Here is a 22,552-nt window from a genome sequence, read left to right as displayed (position 1 = left end):
AACCGATCCAACCAGCTACAGTCTTTATAGCCAGCTAACCACACGCAACTCACACAGAGAGAACAGTAACACGATCTGGTAAAACTATATTGTAAATAATTACAATGTTCATGTTACAGTGCTGAAGCTCAGCTAGGCTAGGCTATCCTATGCTACATGGCTGTTGAAACTTTGTGAGGTTAGGAGGTAAACCAGCCAATAAACTCACAACTTATCAACTTTTCAATGAGCCCAACAGAAAAGGAAAGCCAGCATGTTTCATTCTGAGGCAACGTAACAGGGTTGTAAATGGGCTTGAAAACCTCATCAGAGCATTTTAACTCCAACCAAAGATCAAACGACTTATAATAATAATAATTTTAAAGGATAACGAGAGATTGGGGATTTCAAAATCTCTTTCTTTTCAATGTCTAACTTAACATCTTTGGGGGGAAAGTGTCGAGAGTAGGTGCCATGTCTAGCTGTGGATTTCTAGACAAAAGACCATCAGGGAGGCCAAAGGCAATCACTCTGTCACATTGCATGGCTTATTGAGTTTCCCTGCCGTCACCTGACTCATGGTCTCCATAGTTACGGTAAAAGGAGCTGTGAAATAAACACACTGAAGCACTCTTGAGTGCTGTGTGAACCTCTTTCAACTGATTTTCACCCTATTACGTACACAATGGACCATGTTTCACACCATCCAGGCTTTCTGAATCATTTAGGGCTGGGGAACGTGAAGGGAAGGAAGAAGGGAAAAAAAAAACCACGGCAGACTTATCAGTACTGAGGGAATCAGTAAGTGTAATTGGGCGAGTCCATCTTTCCTCGCAGATAAAAGGGGACAGCAGCCGTGCTGCAGTGCAGTGTCTGAGGCCTTCGCTGATTAAGGATATCAGGATGTTTTTCTTAAAGCATCAGCAGGCAAGAGGAAGCGTTTCAAATGAACCCTGAGGAGATATTGAACGCGGCAAATGTGCTCCCCCTCATGCTGGGCTGATAAAAAAAAAAAAGCCCTTAAAGAGCAGCATGTTCCTTCCATATGCCCGTCATCCAGCCTCGCACTGTCACGCAGACATATTCACAGCAGACGACTCAATGATTTATATTCACTGTGGGTTTTCTTTGCTCTTTATAGGAGATAATGGGAGATTCGTTTGATGTTGCTTTCAAAGTCATCTCACCTCGGCAGCCGTTTTAAAACTTTATTGCACAGCAGTGAGTGAAAAGTGTCAGGCAGATTGAGCTCAGAGATCAGAAAAGTGCTGGTAAATGTTCTCTACACTGCAGCTATTCTAACGCCAGCCTCCTCTTTCGCTTCTTGCGAGCGCCTAAATAAAATATCTGCAAGGTTTCTCACAGTTAATATTTGAATTTAGCTTCAACTTGAAAAAAATGGGGTTTGAAAATATTGGAACGCTTACATCATACAGCGTCTGCTTATCTTTCATCACTTTCAAATGGAATATTTGGTGTATGTCTGTGCTCTGACATAATTCAGTATGCTTATTTAACCCTATAAACAGCCTATGGACCGCCGCCGGGCCGAAAGTGTTATTACAAACTTCTATGACCAAAGAATAGCCCCTCTAGTTTCTAAAGAAAAGCTGTAGTTACTGAATAACATGCCTTGTTGTGTAAATAGCCTTTCTGCGCTAAGGGGGAAAGGTTTTAAAAATGTTACATCTTGTACACTAGGATAAATATACATTCATTAAAAAAACAGTCACAGGTGAAGCACTCCTCATAACCTCTATGTAAACAGGCTCCCTCACTGTAATCTGAATAGACAGATACTACATATAATACAGAGTGGAATTTCTCCACTGAAAGTAAAATTTAGTCTAGGACTAGGCTTAAACCCTGTCTGAGAAACCAGCCTTATGTCTAAATATTTGTGGACACCCCTTCTAACGAATGCATTCAGCTACTTTAAGTTGCACCCATTACTGACACAGATGTGCAAATGCACACATACACAGCTTGTCTAGTCCCTGTAGAGAAGTCTTACTAATAGAATAGGACCTACTGACACCATGTCTAATGCCAGGTGTGGGCTAGAGGGGTATAAAGCCCCCCAGCATTGAGCTGTGCAGCAGTGGAAGTGTGTTTTCTGCAATGATGGTTGGTGCTCCATCCAATACTTTTGGGGACAGTTGAGGAGTTTGGGGTGAGGGGGGTTCAAACATCTTCCAAAATCTAGTAGAAAGTCTTTCCTGGCCAGTAGAGACAGTTACTCCAAGAAAAGCAGGATAAACTGTTTTTTTAACTCTTGATTTCAGATCAAGCAATGAAATAACAGATGTCCCAATACTTTTGCCTACATGATGTGTATGTCCATGTCATCAACATATGATAATATGTGAAGAGATAAGTAAGAAAGAGGAAAACCTCAGAGAACTCTGGGCTGGAGTTTGGGTGGCTTCTGTTTTGGGGTAGAAGGACAGACCACCCATCTGATAAGTAGAGCTAGGACTGGGTTATAGGAATATGGTAGGGCTGGGTTATAGAAAAGTAAGGGGTGGAGGTGGGTTTCAAATATTTTGTTGTAGAGATGGGCAGAAGATAGATTGGGAGAGGGAGGGGCTTCAGGCTTAAAACGAACCCTGGTGGGTTTGCTCTGTAAGTGTGTTTCGTTAGAGTAACTTTGATGCACCCCAAACAATCGGACAGAGACCGCCTGAGCAGGTGGGTCTCTGTCCATTTCTTCAAACTCCAGGTCCCCTAGCTAACATGTCCTTGTGGGGCCTGTAAGGGAACATGTGCTCTATCTGGGTTGCACACTGCACATGGGGCCTAGATGGGCCTAGAAGGTGGGCTGTAACAATGTGGCCCAACCTGGGCCTAGTAACAAAGTATGTACAAACCCACACAGAGTCCATGCCCACCTGGAACCCACCTAGCCCCCATTCCACCCACATGAGCATGTTGGCTGGGGGTGGCGAAACAAATGCAGGTTGTGATGTCAGAAGATAGCGTTGTGTGCAGGTGAGTCTCTGAGTCCATGTTTCTGTTCTTTCATTTCTTTTGTCTGAGACTTTAATTTAGCAGGGCTGTGTCCCAAACCACACACTTCCACACTACACACTGTTTCAAAACTAGCATTCATTAGTGTGGTGGCGAGTTGTGTAGCAGCTACAGTAGTGGTACATTCTACTGCTTTTAACACTGTTTCATGGCGATTAACAAATTAACATTTTGTAATACTGATGCCTAGACGGTGTGATTTAATAAGCCTGGTTAACAGATTCAGTGGTTAATTTTTTTCCCTGCTAGTTATTGCATGGATTACCCAGGACCCGCATGCACACCCTCCTTGTGCAGACCTCTACTTGCAGCCTGCGTGTCATACTTGCATCATGCGTCACTTTTTCCTCTAATTTTGGTGCGATTGCAAATATGTCAGTATGAACGCAAAGTAAACCAGCACAGGACAGTGCATAAACCCAACCGAACCACAATAGTATAAACACACCCTGTATATCCAAAAAAATCACACAGGCCTGTAGAATCTGCATAGAAAAGCGTTACCACTAAAGATGTGAGTTCTGGTGGTTTGTGAGAACATAAGAACCACTTTCGGTTCTATTGTTAGAAAAATTAAATAAGTGACCATGAAGGTTCAGAGGGTCTTCACATAGCATTACCGTTCTACACCCATTTCAGGATGGGTTCCTAGGGTTTTTGAGGGGAACCAAAATAGAGCAAAAAAACTCTTTTAAGCACCTTTATTTTTTAAGAGTGCAACCCTTTGAACACAAACATGATTTCCCATGAAGAGTTTGAAAAGCGAATATATGGCAAACAAGAGGGATACACTGGTTTTGTAGTCACACTGTATGCCGCAGCCTTCTCTGTGCCAGCGACTCGGTGTAATTCGGCTGTGGGCTGTCTGCAGAAACAGCAGCAGGTGAACTGCACTCTGAAGCTGAAGCTGCTGCTGTTTTGCTGTCCTCACATTTCCCCAATCTACTGGCAACTTCCCTGTTCCAAAAGAAAACGCTGCCTTTCTCTTGTTCGCTCACATTTATTTATTTTTTTCTCCCACTTCTTCCCCCAGTGGTTGCTATGCCAACCCCAGCCATCACACAGCTTTTGCCTTCAACTTAGAAATGCTGCAGCGGCGCTCCTTAAGCACATCCTCCTCTTAACGTTGTCGTCCTCCAGGTTTCCTCATACATAGAACGGCAGAGCTGTAAGGCAGTCCATTCATGCTGGTGAAGAAGCAGCTGTGCTTTTAAGACTTCTGTTTAATCTTACCAGTCATTAGCTGTGTCTGTAGCCTAATGGCTCTCAGTCCGTATGTTGTATATTTATGAGCTTTGACTTATTGAACCCTTCTAACACCTCTGTCTTAGCCTAGAACAAGCTTAGCTAGTAACCTGACGAGCTGAATTACTTGAATTAGAGAACACGAACATGCAGTAAAGCTGAAATGCAAGGTCACGTTGCTGCAATTAGTCAGTAGAAGTCTGTTAGTTGATGACAGTGTTGGTTATGATAATAAATGAAATAACACTCTCAGTAAATGAGCAATAAAAAGTAAACAGAACAAATTAATCAATGGAATAGGACTTACAAATAATAATAAATAATATAATAAATAAGTTACAAATTTAAACTTAGCATCAAAGATCGTACCCAAGTACTTGTAAGTAACTCTTTCGACAGCCTGTCCATTTATACAGATATCTGTTTTTAATGGTTGCAGCTTAAAAAAGTAATTAGTTATAGAAATATATATTAGAAATGTGAGGAATCACACCATTCTACAAACTCCTGCAGAGCCGGAACATGATCTTGATCTGCACCAGAGAGCAGAGACAACTAAACTTTGTCACCAGCAAATGTTATGACATGATGGTTTTCATGACTACTCCTACAGGTGTCAGTATACAAGATGACTAATAAAGTTCTCTTCACTGGCTTCCTGTAGCTGCTGCCTGCATCAGATTCAAAACCCTGACTCTGGCCTACACAGCCAAGACTGAACCAGCCCCTCCATACTTGATGGCAATGGTCAAAAGCTGATCTACACGAAGAGCCCTTCGAGGTTCAAGTACGGCTCGGCTCGACCCACCATCCCTCAAAACCTACGGAAGACAAGCGTCCAGACTTTTTTCTGTCCTGGCACCAAAGTGGTGGAACGAACTTCCCCTAAGTGTCCGAACGGCAGAGTCGCTCGCTGTCTTCAAACGCAGACTGAAGACCCACCTTTTCAGAGAATACATGGGCGAATAGCAGAGTGTTCACCCTATTGACTTGTGTTTAGTAAAGTCTGAGCTTAAAGGTATCTTTGAATTATTAGTCTTTGAATTATTAGTCTATTCAAACTAGCTGAGGTTATTCTTGAATAAATAGCAAAGCACTGTTGTAAGTCACTCTGGATAAGAGCATCTGCTAAATGCCTTAAATGTAAATGTAAATGTAAATAAAGGAGAAACCACACACCCTTGAGGTGAGCCGGTGGATGTCTATAAGCTATTCCAGAGAGTTCCATTTAAAAGCACTGTCTGTGATCTTTGAGTCAAAAAATCCAATATCCAACGTGTTAGCCCACACTCCAATCTACAAGGATTTAAAACTAGTAAAACTAAAACTTCCTAACTAATATAATAGTGTTTTATAATGTTAATATATTACACATAGTCATTTTGACATATTCCAATACACTACAGGAAGTGTAGGGGGCGATATTGCTTCTGTTGTTTAGCTGATGAAATTAGCAGGAATCATATTAGTTGAATTTCTTGTTAAATAATAGTCAATAAATCAATCAATTACAGAAATAACTGTTGCTGCCTTAGTGCAAAAGACCTCAAACTGACCATCTAGCATTTCCCATTGAAGCTCCAGCAAATGATTTAATTATAATAAGACAAAAATTACAATATTGCAGAAAAGAATCTTTTAGTAAATTCATAATTACTATAGTTTACTACATGATCCTGCACAGGTTTTATAGATTACCAAAATAGAGAACTACAGGAATGCTATAGGAGATGAAAGTAAGATAGATAAATATAGAAATATTACACAATATGGTGCTATCTGGTGGACATGTAGGGAACTACATGCACAGACTGTGTTTTCAGTGTTTCATTCCAGAACTGTTTTCTTTATAGCAAATAAGGTTCATTTCTATACTGTTTGATTAAAGTGATAAAGAGTGAATATTCTATTCAAAGTTCAGTAGGACAGTACAAGTGCAGGTTAGCATACTTTTTATGCTGTTAGTTGTTGACAATATTGATGATTAAAAACGTGGATGAGTCAATATGTTGAAAGCATGGTGTTTTATAACGTTAATATGATACACATGGTCATTTTGACAGATTGCAGTGCACAATAGGAAGTATAGGGGGCGCCACAGCTTCTATTGTTTTGCTGCGGCCTAAAAAAAGGCAGCTTGCTGCACAGATGAAACTTTGGAAGCAGTGCACTGACGAGAAATTGCAGGAAGCCTATTAGCTTAATTATTCATTATGTAATAGTCAATGGATCAATTACAGAAATAACTGTTCCTGCCTTAGCGCAGAGGGTCCCATAATGAGCCCAAAACAATTCCCTTTGAAGCTCCAGCAAATGAGTCCATTATGAAAAAAGATCCATAAAAATATGACAAGCATTTCTGCAGGATTCCTATAGGAATCTTCTAGTAAAATCATAATTACTAATCATTCTGAATAATTGCTGGATATGTGCTACAGGAATATTGCAGGAGATGAGCACTATGTGAATTCTGCAATCCGTATACAGTCCTTTCTTGTCGCACTCAGGCCTGACAGCAGTTATAATTGAAATAATAATAACCTGGGTGGCCTTCAAGCTGGAAACTTGGGTCAATAATATGCGGTATAATATATATGTGGATGTGGATGTTTACTGCTTCTTGATCATTATATCAAGTGGAGAGAGTCTGAGTTGTACCACTGCTGGTGGTGGCTGCCCATGTGGCTGTGTGGATTGTTTAGCAGTGCCTGTGTGTGGGAGGTGATGAGCATGAGCAGGACTTGGCTCTGAATGATCACTGTAATTAGTACGACGCACGCACCGAACAAAAGGCATCTCCAAAATAGCAGGCATATGAGAGCAACGCATTTTCGAACTCTTGTCAGCTAACAGAGCATTTTGCTCTCTGCACTGCGAGAAGCAGAGAGTTTGAGGCCAGGCCTGCACAGTGCTGTCAAAGACATATTTGTGAGAAGAGGGAGAATAACAAACGCAAGTGACAAGCTTGTACCAACAAACCATCAGTGAGAAAATTGATTTCGCAGAACTGTCATACAAGTATGGGAGAGCTTTCAACCATGTCAGACCTAAATACCTCTGGGCAAGTCAACTTTTTAATCAGGAAACGAGGAAGACAGGCAGCAGATGAGAAACAGCAGCAGGTGAGATGCACCCTGATGGTGAAGTTGCCACCAGAACTGACAATTCTGTCTCAATTGGCCTTGATTAAACGGTATAGTTTGAGTAAGACAGTATTTTATTATTTTTTGTATAAAAAGTACATTATACAAAAAAGAGAGGCATACTTTTCAGTTTTACATTGTTTAAGTGTGCCTTTATATTGTTTTTGAGCTTAGACCTAGCAATTTCAGAGGATTGTCTTTTTCTATGGTGGTATGTGGTGCTATCTGGTGGACAAGTAAGGAACTGCATGTACTGCACAGACTGTTTTAATTACAGAATTGTTTTCTCTGTTTTAAATTATGCCTGGAAATATTTAATGGAATAGCAGCAGTGAAGCATCTGAATACACTGAGGTAAACATCTTGAAGATACTGAAATTAAGTAGATTTACTGTTGATTTGTTACATCAACTTTAACATTAAGCAAAACCCAACCCATTACCTTAACCTGAAACCTAACCCTAACCAACATCCTGGCCCTAATCTTAACCTTAACCTGAAACCTAACCCTAACCAACATCCTGGCCCTAATCTTAACCTTAACCTTAACCTGAAACCTAACCCTAACCCTCACCCTGGCGCTAATTCTGACCTTAACCTCAACCTAACTACCATCCTAATCCTTCCCAACATCCTGCCCATAATTTTGCCCTTAACCTCAACCTGAAACCTAACCCTAACCAACATCCTGGCCCTAATCTTAACCTTAACCTCAACCTAAAACCTAACCCTAACCAACACCCCCCCCCCCCAAATTTTTACCTTAAACCCAACCTAAAATATAATCATAGCCAACATTCTGACCCTAATCCTAACCCTAACCTCAACCTGAAATCTAATCCTAACCAATATCCTGGCCCACATTTGTACCTTAACCTCAACATAACTACCATCCTGGCCCTAATCCTAACTTTAACCTCAACCTGAAACCTAGTCCTAACCAACATCCTGGCCCTAATCCTGACCTTAACCTTAACCTGACACCTAATCCTAACCAACATCCTGGCCCAAAGTTTTACTTTAACCTCAACCTAAAACCAAGTCCTAACCTTAACTTCAACCTGAAATCTAATCATAACCACTATCCTGGCCCTAATCCTAACCTTAACCTCAACCTGAAACCTAACCCTAACTGTCACACTTTTCTGTCTCTGTCCTGCTGTGTCTCTGTGTTTTTCCTCTGGCTGCTTGTCTTGTTGGTTTTGTGCTCTTCAGCTCATGGCTCTGTTTTGTTTGTGTTCTTGTATCCACCCTTGTCTCCGCCCTAGCCTAGTTTGTGTTCCCACCTGTGCCTTCTTTGTAACCCTGCCCCTTTGCTAATTCTTGTCAGGTGTACCTTGTCAGTCTCTCTGTACATATTTTGTGTGTACATACATATCTTGTGTTTCTTTGGTTCCTGTTTTGCTTTGTTTTCGTTTTATGTTAAATACATTACTTGCATTTATGGCCGCCTCCACCTCCAAGATCACAACCATGACACTAATCACCATCCTGGCCCTAATCCTATCCTTAACCTCAACCTAAAACCTAATCCTAGCCACCATCCTGGCCCTAATCCTATCCTTAACTTCAACCTAAAACCTAATCCTAGCCACCATCCTGGCCCTAATCCTATCCTTAACCTCAACCTAAAACCTAATCCTAGCCACCATCCTGGCCCTAATCCTATCCTTAACTTCAACCTAAAACCTAATCCTAGCCACCATCCTGGCCCTAATCCTATCCTTAACCTCAACCTAAAACCTAATCCTAGCCACCATCCTGGCCCCTTAATTTTAGCCTAATCCAGTTAAATTCCAGTTCCAGACTGGTGTTAGCAGCAGGTCTATAACCTGCTTGTTGGGGATGTTGAGATTGTGTGTATTAGAACTGTTTGATGAACAAATCCATGTCTTTATGGACCTCTTGCTTTGTGCACTGGTGCGCAGTCATGTTGGAACAGGACGGGCCATCCCCAAACTGTTCCCGCAAAGTTGGGAGCATGAAATTCTCTTGCTATGCTGAAGCATTAAGAGTTCCTTTTACTGGAACTAAGGGTCTCAACCCAACTCCTGAAAAATAACCCCACACCATAATCCCCCCTCCACCAAACTTTACACTTGGCACAATGCAGCTAGACAAGTAAGGTTCTCCTGGCAACCGCCAAATCCAGACTCATCCTTTGGATTGCCAAACAAAGAAGCGTGATTCGTCACTCTAGAGAACATGTCTCCACTGCTCTAGAGTCCAGTGGCGGCATGCTATACACCACTGCATCTGAAGCTTTGCATTGCGCTTGGTGATGTAAGGCTTGGATGCAGCTGCTCGGCCATGGAAACCCATTCCATGAAGCTCTCTATGCACTGTTATTGAGCTAATCTGAAAGCCACATGAAGTTTAGATGTTTGTAGCGATTGACTCTGCAGAAAGTTGGCGACCTCTAACCACAATGTGGCCTACGTGGCCTACAACTACTTCGTGGCTAAATAGCTGTCATTCCCAATCTCTTCCACTTTGTTATAATGCCACTGACAGTTGACTGTGGAATATTTCACGAGGACATTTCACGACTGGACTTATTGCACAGGTGGCATTCTATCACGGCACCACGCTGGAATTCACTGAGCTCTGCAAGCATCCCATTCTTTCACAAATGTTTGTAGAAGTAGTCTGCTTGATTACCATACTAATCCATGGCTAAAACATAATTGCTTAATTACTCAGATCACACAACAGATTGCCACTTTACTACAACATCATAAACGTATGACCCTTCCTGACCACAAAGGCTGCTCACCCTCTTGTTTAAGCTTAACTCATTCCAAACTTGACTACTGTAAGTCCCTCCAGTGGGCCAAACTCAATTTCACCAAGGAAGAATCAGATGCAAAGCTTTGGAAGCTTCTCGCATTCCAGGCTTCAAATGGCTTCACTCAATACTACTACTAAACCTTCACACCTGTACACCTACTTAGTTCTTTGACTTCCAGGCCCTTGACATGCTTTCCCTGAGATATACAGTAAGCAGGCTACATCCCACAGCTTCAGTGTCCTTGATTCTCAATGGTGGAATGGATTTCCACACTGCACCTTCCACTGTGCTTGCCTTCCCAGACTAGGGCTACTAACATTGTTCTGCACTCATTTATTCTCTCTTTTTTTAATAAAAAAGCTGCACATACAATAATAATTTCACTTGATTAAGCTATGATAAGACTCTTGCCTGTTAGAGAGTTGCAGTTTCTGTGAGTTCTTTGCACCCAGGCATATCGCCAGGGGGTCTGGGGGGGTGTGGGTGGTGGGTTGTGGGTGTGTTTACACCTTCTACAAATTGATCCGCACCTCCAGTAGCTGAAAAATGTTCTTAGGACTTTTCATTATTTATATCACTCTGTGTATCCTGCCTACATCGACTCAAGCATTCACTGAGAATGCAGTAGCAGACTGCAGATATAAGATCAATTCTGTTTAAGCCTACTCACTCTATTAAATTATTAACTGGCACCATAAAATACTGATCTTCAGTCAGTCACTAAAAAATGTTTCCACTGTGCTCTTACAAGAGTGTTCCTGTGCATTATGAAAGGTTATCTTTTTAAACATAGACCACTTTCGTATTCCTTCCACAATGGAAAAGTTTGGACCCAAACAACCTTTCAGTGTCCACAAGGGTGTATATATTGGTATGGCTTGTGCTTGCCTGCAATCCTTGGTAAATACGGTTGAACCTGTGGAATTTGAACATTCAGCTTTGAGCGGGATGCAACAGTCAACTATAATGCTAGTGGATTTGTCAAATCTGTCTAGTGATTAGCCTTCCCACAACATACAGTGCATCCCTAAAATGCAGGGAATTTTCATTACACTTTAAATGGTGCAGAAGCACAGAATGTAATGTCCGCTACAGGAAGCCAGACCTTACCTGCGGAAGGGTTAAATGCCCATCCGATTAAATCTTTTAGAGGTAGGTGAACCGTGTAATAAGGAACTTTCCATTGGCAACAGGAAGTTGAGTAGGTTCCTTGTTCTTCTTTTCATGTGCATTCTGTACTTATCACTAATACAGTGCTGTGAAAAACAGAGTATTTGCACCATCCTAATTTCTATTTTTGCATATTTTTTTCACAACACTGTTAATATTTTATCACTGACACATATATTAATAATGATCCTCTCATACTAAACAGGTCGTAGTTTGCGTGTCTGACTGCCCTGTCCTGTCTTCTCCAGTGTCATGCCGTCATTAGTGTTTGCATGTTGTTTCTTAGTTGGCCTCTCAGGTGCTTTGAGTCTTGCCTGCCTGTATGTAGAGCCCTCTTGTTTCAGTGGGCTTTTATATTACCTTAATGTGTAGCCCTGTCACAATCCTCACAATCCTCACAATAATTACATCTTGTACCTTTTAAAGTGTCTATGTTTGTCCCTCTTAGTGGAATCTGTGGTCTGGAGTGCAACATCAGGGGACCCTTTAGGATTAATGACGTGCCTTCTTTACCTGAGTGAGCACACATGCTAGGTTACCAGTCTCCAAGGCTCTCTCGCTCACGCTCCGTCTCTCTGTGTGGGTGTGAAGGCGTGCTGCCTTGGTTCCTCCCTCTCTGCACACAAATCCACAGTGATAAGCAGCTGCTGTAATTAGCCTATACTGCTTCTCTGAAACCCCAGCACAGCTGACATCTGACACCTGCCTTTGTTGACGCTGCTAAAGCCCGAGGTTCTTCTCAGAAGGCTGGAAAACCTGTTTGTCCCATAACGGACTTGAGTGAAGCCAAAGCATTTTCACGTGTCGTTCCAAGACGATTCGAGACCATATGTTTGCTTGGACATCAAATTCTCACCATATCACCATCACACTTATTAATCTACCAATACGCCCAATATGTTTACTCTTCACTTGGGCTTAGATGTGATTAAAATTACACTGGCAAAAGGGCACTGTTTTTAAAATCAGTTGAAAGTCATCCAGAAGTACAGTCTGTCATGTTCCAGTGACAGAAGGTCAGTCAGTCCATATGAATGTGTCTTTTGAGGCAAGTTGGGCTTTTGGTTAGTACAAATTCTTCTCTTTCATGGAAATCGGTTGAACTCACTGATCAAAAACTTTTCAAAGACCTTGGCTCGGCTTAGTCCTTTAGCACTGCTCCCAGTTACTACTTAAAACATGTCAGATCTTGATTTCAACAGCGTGTCTAATCTTGCTTGCTCAAGGTTCTTCCCTCTTACCTTAGACCTACGGCACTTGTTTCTTCACCTGCTGCTTCTGTAATGTTCTGTTGATCCTCTTCTTACACTGCAAATACCCATCATTTATGTCAGCACCTCACTGATTAACTGGAGTAAAAGCATAAAAACAAGTGCATTCCTGATTTCCTTTAGCATTACATATTTAATCGATTTCAGATCTATAAGCAAAATCTATAAGCTAAACAAATGGAACCTCAGCAAACACAGTCCATTTTTTAATTCACCTATTTAAGGAACATGTAAAACACCCCTGTGAAAAGCTAATTTCCTCCATAGTTACCCAAGCCACAAATTAGATAAGAGATTCAGCTCACTGAACAGAAACAGATTTCACGGCTTTCAGCCCAGCTGAATGTGGAATTCACTCATACTGAAGTTAACCATCAGATTGATATAGTCATCACAATGTTTTTTTCAAGCAAACTAGATGATGATCAACACATCTGAGGTTGTGGGACATCACAGAACCGCTGTGAGTGCCAGTTTCTTCAAATGAAGAATCCTGAGAACATGAATCTTCCCAGAAGTGTCTGAAAAGTTCCAGAGGGTGGTGCAGGGATCTGCAATCTGAAAACGACTGGGCAAATGTGGCATTCATGGGAAAGCTGGAAGGCAAACAACACTGCTGACCAAAAGAAACATATTTTACTGAAGAAATACTCAAACATGGCGGTGGTAGTGTGATGGTGTGGGGATGTTTTGCTGCCTCAGGACGAGTACCAGGAGCTTCTAAGCAGACTGTCTGTTCATCTGTTTATGAGCTGAATCTGAAATATAATCGAGTTCTGCAGCAAAATAATAATTCAAAACTGAAAAGCAACTGATTCACAACTGAATGAATGAAAAATAAATAAACAACATGAAGGCTTAGGAGTGGCCTTGTCAAAATCCTGACTTGAACCTAGTAGACTTACGGTGGCAGAGCCTCAAACAAGCTGCTGAAATTATATGACTCTGCAAAATAGAGCGGGTTCAGATTCCGCCACAACAACAACAACGTGGACGACTGCTATCAAATTAGCAGAAACGTTGGTGCCAGTTATTGCTGCTAAAGGTCATCCAGCAAGTTATTCATTTAAAAGGGGGAAACTGCTTTTTTCACATGGGTGATATATTCATTTGTGATAGCTTTGTTCCTTAAATAAATAAATTATATATATATATATATATATATATATATATATATATATATATTAAACACAATAAAAGCAGTAACGGTGACAAATATACTTTAGTTGAACATTAGTTGTAGCTGAATGTAGGACTAATGCATTAAAATGTTTAGTGCCCAGAAGCATCTACGACCAGGCCCAGTCCAGTCCAGTCCCTTTTGTGTGATTTACTTGGATTCACTGAGCATATATTACTCAGTCAAATCTCTTACGAGAGACTGAACACAGCTGAAACCACATTAACATTTTAGGTAAATTAAGCCGGTAGCATTTATGATCCCAAACTTTAAACAAAAACATGACCTCACTACTACTCTACTCTACTACTCTTGTGGCTGTGTGCAATGAAAAATTACAGGCTTTTACTGTGTGAAAAAGGGGGATAATGTGTATTTAGTTGTTGTATATGGATTCTGTGAGATTTGGGAATGCAGTGAGGGATATAGGGGCTGTGTGTAGGGGGGTGGGCAAGCTCTATTCGTAGAACAGTGCACAGACTATACCAGTTATGGTCGGTGTAAGTGGATGGTGGTTCAGGATCTTGAGCACTGAAAACTCCACACACACATTTTCCACCGTGGATGTTAAAAACGGAATCCCAAACTTTCCATTGTGTCATGTTTCCGTCTAACGGAGCTGAGTGCAGTTAGCTGAGGACATGCTGATGATTTATGTATAGTATGGGCCGCTCCCGGACGTCTTCCATTCCTTTTCTCTTAAGTATAAATTGTTAAACAGTTCCTGCTATTTAAATGGTCAATAACCCTGTAGCCTACTTTCTAAAAAAGCCACACAGGCACGACATAAACCGACACCATGGTCTAATTACTGTAGGCGGCACACTGACAGGGGTCAGCTCAAATGTTATAGCTGAACTGGTTTAGTAAACAATGCCTCTTTCTCGCCGTTACATCTCTCCAGCACTCTCTCTGCAGTGCTAAATCTGTTTCTTGACCAATTAAGTAGTAATGAACTAATAAACTTCACCAGTTGCTGAATTAGACTTTTAGAGGTCACTTTTGGTTCCCCCACCGAGGGTGAGTGGGGTTAGCCTAGCGCCCTCTTGCTCTCCCCGGTGAGGCTGGGCGTGGCCGCCGCCCTCACCTGAGCTGTTTTCCGCTTCATGAGCACTCGGACAGTTGAGGCTACACACGGATGTGGACATGGTGTCGCTTCGGAGCGGCGGACGGGATTAAAATTCACAAGGAAACAAACATTTTCTCTCACGAAAGACAAATACCCATGGAAATCACGTCGGATGGAGTGAGAGGTTTGCCGTGTGTGAAATAAACGCCTCACTTCTGTACGACGATGCAGGTCATTCGTCTTACTTCCGAGTTGTGTCAAAATGGTAAGTTTACCAGTAACGTGGTCTGCTTTACTGTAGTTTTGGGGGCATTAATTTCTCTGTAGGCAGAGTCAGATATACTTGGAGACAAACAGAGGGGGTGGGAGAGCTGTAGCTAGGTGTGTGCGTTAGTCTACCTGAATGTAGCGCTAGTGACCTGGCTACAGATCAGCTGGTTTTCTGTTGACATAAAAGCCTCAAATTCACATTCAAGCTCTTAAACGTTTAAATCTTCGTCTTCAACTTTATTATTCTCTAAAGCTTTCAAAGACACAAGAATGGCTGTCTGTTAGGAGCATCCGTGTTGACACAGCAAACACCCCTGACCCGTGTGTCCACATGACCAGTGTGTCAAACACCTCTCCCCAGTACCCACGGCTTACTTTCATCACAGCCAAACTCTGCCAGGCCTTCAGCAAACATATATGATCTGTAATGCTGTAGTCCTGGTCCGGAGCACCCCCCCACCCCCCCCCCCCCGTTAAGCCCATCCTGAGGTGAACTGGGTGTGTTGGAGCAGGAAAAACATGCAGGGCAGTGTTGCTCCAGGATTCAGGATTCAGACGCACTGCTTTCAAGGGTACATGTGCTAGTTGTCCCTTCTCTGAGATCCTCTCTAACTCTAATACTCTCTAATAACTCTAACTCTAATAAACTGTTTATTTATTTATTTATTTACTTATGTATTTATTTGTAGTTCATTTTTTCATTTTAACAGTTCTTTTTTTACTCCAACCTCTCCTTATCCCCTGGAATTACACTGGATTTTGTGTTACTGTGCCTTTAAGGGTGACATATGTTAATATGCTGTGTTCTGATTGGCAACAACGTGAGGGGGGAGGGAGCTGAAGACCACAAAAATGGCAGAAAGCAAAGCCTCCAGTTCTGTGTGTTCATTTAAAAACCTTTTTTTATTATATTATTAACCGTTTTTATTATAATTCATAATTATATAATTCATAATAATTATAATTCATTTCTGTAAAGAAATAAAAAAAAAAAGCACACAAGTTTCGAGGGACTTTTTTGGTGATGTCACCACTCAGCCTGGTTAGACTCCTCCACCTGTGTGACTGAGGACCCACCCCCTACCGCCCTGCAGCCTAGGCTTTGGAACGCAGCTTATAACTTCAGTGAGAATTGACAGGACTGAACTACTGTAGGCAGCACAGCTTAGTCTTCATATATGGTACATTTTATTTTTATTTGTTTATACTACATTATTTTTGAAAACGTGAGAAATTAATTAAGGGCCTTTAAGGAGGGATGTCGTATTTCTTTACCTGCTTTCTAAACGTACAAATATACAAGAGTTTATAAATGGTTTACTTGTTTAAGCTCATCTTCTCTGCCAGTTGATTGACCTAGAAGTACAGTTTCTCTCCGTATCATGTGTTGACCCACATGTCAGTTAAAGGCTATTTTACTTGTTTGTTTTTTTTTCTTGAGATATCTAAAATTGCCCTCATATTTAAGAAGGCATAATGTCTGTCTTGCAGCTTTACAGCCGACTGCTTTTTGTTATGAAAACATAGCACTTTTTCCATCTATCGCCAGAACCCTAAAACCTGTTGCTCAAGATTTAAAGCATTGCTGCTGATTTCGGAAGTGTAATCCAACACAGCGGATCTAGATAATTGATCGTGGTAAAGCAATAATTCAGGAGCATTTGAATGTTAGTGAGTCTCAGTGCCAGATTTGATGATCGTATCTCCACAGGTTGGTATATCTCCAGGATTGAGGCCGGGCACCGTTATTTTAAAGGGTTCAAGTCTGTAGGCAAACATTGCTGAGGAAATACGAATATTGCCATCGTTCAGTGGTACTTCCCATTATTACACTAAGTTTTGAACCCTCATTGAAAGTTTCTTTAGAAGTCAGTAATATTTATAGCATTAGTTTGTCCTTGTTTTTGCTGTGGTAGCAGCTTTTACTCTTCTGGGTATAGCTATCAGTTAAAATAGTTTGACCCTTCAAAAAACACCCATGACTACTGTGGAATCTCTCAAGTTCCTGGGCACCACCACATCCCGAGACCTAATGCAGAATGGGAACACTGTCTCCATAGTCTAGACATCACACAATTTCTAATGCAGTAGAAATTCAACCTGCCACCAGCCATGATTATCCAGTGCTATCCATAACCGCATGGTTTGGATCGCTCGCCTCGCCTAAGAACGAGCCAATCTCAGCCCATAATCATGACGGCAGAAAGGCAGTGGTAGTGTACACTGCCAGTGCTTCTGGACACATACAGTAGAAAAGCAGGGTTTTAAAGCGCACTGGCAAGGTTATAGTTGACCGCTCTCACCCTGGACAGCACCTCTTCCAGACACTTTCCTCAGGTTGAAGATTCAGGACTATCTAAGCCAGCACAAATAGACATGCTGACAGCTTTTGCCCTAGAGCTGTGGTGTTCATCAATCACAGTAGACACTTCACAATTTAAATAGAACTTCACAAACCACCTGACTGTGGTAGCAAGTGTACACACAGTAAGCCATACATGCACCTTTGTGCTATTATGCAAATGTTCAAATCATTCTGTAACATACTAGTAATATTAGAGTTTAGCGTTTTCTCAGACCCTCATATTCTATTCTAACTTGTTCCACACTGTTTTTAATATATGTGCTATCATGTCTAGTGTTTATTTCTTTATTTAATTCTGATTAGCAATTAGTGTGAGGTGCTGGAAGTGGAAATATAATGATCTAGAAGCACTGGTGTTTGGAATGTAATTTAGACAGCCAATCAGCAGTGTAGATTTTGGTGCAAGCATGATTATTGGCTCACTGATGCAGATAAGACTACTTACATAGATATTAAAGTTTAGTATCAGAACTAAATGTTAAAATGTTAAAATAATTGAATTTAGTCAACCCTACTTCTGGAAAGACATCTGAAACATTGCTGTGAGAATTTGATTGCATTCAGTCAAAATGCATTAGTGTAGAGGGGAAACTTTGTTGCACACCATTGCTGAGGAAATGCAAACTCTATCATTGTTTAAACAGAGACACCAATCAGTATATGACCTGTCATAAGAAGGAACATGGCCCAGGATCTTCCCTAAACGGCGCTATAAAAAGCAATAAAGCACCCTAAGTAGCATGTTTGACCCGGTTGTTAAACAATGCAGCGTCAGATTGAGTTCTTTAAATGTTCAATCTTAAATGTTCAAATCACAGTGTGTTCTTCCACTTTCCACAGGGACAATAATCCAGTTGCTTTGCCCTGCGTCCACTGCTGCCTGCGTGATAGACTCGCAACGAGCCGTCAACTGGACTTTCAACCCTGAAAACAACTCCACCGTAGCTGGGCCAGAGCTTGCTACAGACAAATGGAGCAAGACCAACTTCTGGATCGGCCTCTCCTTAGCCGTGGCCTCGGCTTTTCTGATTGGAGGAAGTGTCATACTGAAAAAAAAGGCTCTGCTTCGTTTGGCGACCAATGGACACACCAGGGCAGGTTGGTGCATGCACGTACAATGACCAACATCTGCTGAGCAAGGATCAGTTCAGCTTAGGTAAAACGATTTTCCTACTGGGAACAGTGGAAGCCACATAAGCAAATACTGCATGCTAAAGTGAAGTCGCTCATTTGTACACAGTCAGTGCTGGTAGCAGAGATTAGATAAACAGCAGGAACCTGTAGAATATCACTGTCTGTTGTCAAAATGAGTGTGCAGTAAGATACGTTTGAACTATATCTTGTATAGGTGAGGGAGGCCATGGGTACCTGAAGGACTGGCTGTGGTGGGGTGGACTTCTGACCAGTAAGTTCTTTCAAAAATACCTCTTACTCTGTGGTTACCATACATGAGAGTTGTGTTTTAAGGTATGTGTGTCTGTGTGTGTCATATGAATAGTGGGAGGAGGTGAGGCAGCAAACTTTGCAGCATACATGTTTGCCCCGGCTACTGTGGTGACCCCTCTAGGAGCCCTAAGTGTCCTCTTCAGGTAATACGCTGGATTTCAGACAGTAACTATATTTGATTTATTATTAGAAGACACTCGCATGCATCTGTTAGCTGTTGTATTAGAGCTGAGCAGCCGCACCTTCCTCAGAGCTTGTCACTACTACAGGAATTGGCCTTTCAAATTGGGCAGAAAATGGTAAAATTCGTTTTTTTTTTCTGAAGACGCAGTGTCCACAAACATCTGGACAATGAAGTTTAGTTGCAGTGTAGGTTTTCCCTAAAAGCATGAATATGGACTACCCCCCTATAGACATTTTAACCTGTATTAGCTTTCTCCGCCAAGGTGTATTTTAGTTATCCCAAATAACCCTACACACATATTGAACCGTTAGGTGTCAATTCTGAACGGTTAAGGTTTTCAGAAGCTTTTTATTATGAGGCCTTCATGCCATTCAACATGTGGATAATCTTGCCTTTTGGATTGTGAAAAACTGATGGTTGTATTTTTGTGCTTTTCTCCACAGTGCAGTGCTGTCCTCCCACCTCTTTGGGGAGACAATGAACCTGCTGGGAAAGCTTGGATGCATGCTGAGTCTTCTTGGAAGCACCATAATGGTCATACATGCACCAGAGGAGGAAGCAGTGACAACTCTGAGAGAAATGACTGCTAAATTACTGGACCCAGGTGAGTGTGTACATATAGGTCTTAAAGACACCTCCTTAAATTAAAACGCAGATTCTAATATTGATAACATGAAGTTATTGCTGCCATGCTTGTAACGTTGTTATGTATCAAACCTATATAGCTGCAGTTCATTCTGTAACCATGTAATTAACTGTGTACTAGACTAGCTTCTGTACATGAAGCCTAAAGAAGTTGTGTCCTTTCCAAAAAGTTTAAAAGTTTAAAGAAACCAAGGACGCAAACCAAAGAAGTGTTCATGGCCGAAAACCTGTGCTTTTTAAAGCGAGCTTAAACGCATACTCAGTGATAAGCCAAGTTGTCAGCAACTGAAACTCTTTGACAGCTCCACTGATTGCTGTTTTGCACATGCGCTTCAGTTTAGGAGTCTAAATGTAGCCTAAGTGTCTCTTTAAAAGTATACTTCTTCATCAGGGATTATTATTATTACGATTATTACACTTAAGAAAATAATCACACTAAACATCACATAATTTCTTATATAAAACATTTCAATAACAAGATTTGCTTATTTTATATATTTTTTCATATGTCAGAATTTTAATACCTTAAAGCTGGCAAGTGAAGCTTAAACATTACCTATAAGGGCAGCTATTGGTTCCTAAGCTGCTGTCACATGAAATGAAAATGAGTGTGACAGCAATGAAAAATGTGCCTGAAATGAAATTGAGTCCTTAAATCTACCATAAAACACCATAAGAAATATATTTTTCTTTGCTCCTCAAGGTTTCCTTGTGTTTGCCAGTATCCTTCTTGTGACCTGTCTGGTGCTAATCTTCTACTGCTCGCCTCGTGTTGGTCAGACCAACATTTTAATCTACATAAGTATTTGTTCGTTGCTCGGAGCTTTCACCGTTTCTTCGGTGAAGGGCCTGGGCATCGCCATCCGCACAGTCATCTCCGATCCTTCCGTTCTCCGCCACCCCCTCACCTGGATCCTTCTGCTGACCTTAGTGTCGTCCATCATCATCCAAATCAACTACCTGAACAAGTCGCTGGACACCTTCAACACTCTTCTGGTCTACCCTATCTACTATGTCTTCTTCACCACCGTGGTCCTATCCACCTCCATCATTCTCTTCAAAGAGTGGGGATCCATGTCCGGCGTGGATGTGGTGGGCACTGTCGGGGGCTTTCTGGTCATTGTGCTAGGGGTGAGCATGCTACATCTTTTCAAGGACTTAGAGGTGTCTCTGGACGGCCTGAGGAATAACCTGTGCCAGCCTCAGGGGCAGCACAGCTTAGCCAAGAGAGAGGACAAGCACATCCTCATTGAGAACGTGGACAGCCTGCCACCTATGAGGGAGGAAGGCCCAAGAGTCTTTATTATCAGCTGAGCGACACATCGTGTGCACTGTGAACTGCGAGAGGAGTGTGATATGGACTCTTTACATGCTTCAGATTGTGGATATGTAAGGGATGTATTCTATACTAAAAGCTGTTCATGACGAGGCTTTCACTGCCTCTGAGGATCAGCTTTCTAAATGTAGTTTATTCTTAATATTTGCATTTTATAATGCAGTCTTCTTTCTCAAAATACTGCCTTAATGCCTCATATTTTTCAAGTTTTTCATGTTTTGCGAATTCATTCATTCATCGGTCACAACATATCTTTTCAGAAAAGCCTGTTTCTTCATAATTATGCACAACAAAATTTTATACATCTGCAACAAAGTTTTGCAAATTCTGATTGCTAAAACATTTCTTGGATCAAAACTGAAAGCAAACAGTTCATGTCAACTCTGGAACATACAGTACTGACATAGTGAATTCAGTACATTTTAAGTTGGTCAGGTTTATTGCAGCCCTGTTGTGAATGGCTTTTGAAACATGTATATTTGAGTGTTTATGGAAGTTTGGGGGTTATTGTGTACTGTAACATTGCTGAAGACATGAGGCAACAGCCACTGAAACAGCTGATGCTGTGGAGTGTCAATGATGCAGGTTCATTATAAATGCGAAAGCATTTGTTTAATAAACATTATTTACAATGGCAGTCTTGTTGTTTGTCAGTATGTCTACTGCGTTTGTATGAACAGCTTTGCATATCAGAACAATGAAGCATGGTTTTAAATAACCTCCATAATCCGGATCTGAACCAGCTCTACACTGAGGAAAGACATCAACTATAGTGAATAGAAACTGACACCTTCACCACATTTGAACTGCAGCTATATGAAGCGTAATACTTTAGATGATTTAAGGGTAATTATGATGAATTAACTGATTGGTAATAATTAACAGATTAGATTATTTCTAAATGGCACCCTGACTTGCTGTGAACTGATATGTGAACCCTATTATAAAATACTTTAAGAAGTAAATGACACTCTACAAGCTACATGCCAATTAGAGTATCAGCGGTGGTAGGCCTCTGCTTTCCACCAAACAATATCTTATGATATATACATTTCTATGTGTTTTTTACAGGCCAATTTTAAATAAATGAAACCTGTATTTGCATTTGTATGACTGTACACTGATTTAAATCCCCTTAAACACCAACTGGGTTAGTGTGAAAAGCCTGTTTGTGTGTTCAGAGTGTTCATCTACATTTTGTGGACGTTCAGAAGCCACCTGCTAATTTGTTTTCGTTTGCTGGGTTGCTATGAAAGGCCTTGAGAGTGTCTGAATGCCTCTCCAGGGTCTTCTACCTTGCTGTAATAGTATTTAAGGATGCTTTTTTTTGGAGACTCGCAGTGCATATAGCCTTGGACATCAACAGTGGCCCTGCAGCCTAGCAAAGAACCCTGCGTCATAATGTGTGTTACATTTTTTCTGTACCAT

General features: G+C 41.3%; 1 protein-coding gene across 1 annotated transcript; it reads left to right on the top strand.

Moving 5' to 3' along the window:
• Positions 1-14,922: 14,922 nt before the first annotated feature.
• Positions 14,923-21,761, top strand: nipal4 (NIPA like domain containing 4). Its single transcript, XM_072662463.1, has 6 exons — positions 14,923-15,143; positions 18,354-18,611; positions 18,862-18,918; positions 19,012-19,102; positions 19,587-19,747; positions 20,492-21,761. The coding sequence occupies exons 1-6, from the start codon at positions 15,104-15,106 to the stop codon at positions 21,100-21,102; spliced, it is 1,218 nt and encodes a 405-aa protein (XP_072518564.1). The 5' UTR covers positions 14,923-15,103; the 3' UTR covers positions 21,103-21,761.
• Positions 21,762-22,552: the final 791 nt, after the last annotated feature.

Source organism: Salminus brasiliensis, chromosome 18 (assembly GCF_030463535.1).
Source record: "Salminus brasiliensis chromosome 18, fSalBra1.hap2, whole genome shotgun sequence".
NCBI lineage: Eukaryota > Metazoa > Chordata > Actinopteri > Characiformes > Bryconidae > Salminus > Salminus brasiliensis.
Note: the sequence above shows the minus strand (reverse complement) of the source record. Positions and strands in the feature narration are given on the sequence as shown.

Coding starts and splice junctions, on each gene's coding strand:
- nipal4 (XM_072662463.1), top strand. CDS start 15,104: ATGCAGGTCATTCGTCTTACTTCCGAGTTGTGTCAAAATG. Junction 18,612..18,861: donor CAATGGACACACCAGGGCAG/GTTGGTGCATGC, acceptor TATCTTGTATAG/GTGAGGGAGGCCATGGGTAC. Junction 19,103..19,586: donor GCCCTAAGTGTCCTCTTCAG/GTAATACGCTGG, acceptor TTTTCTCCACAG/TGCAGTGCTGTCCTCCCACC.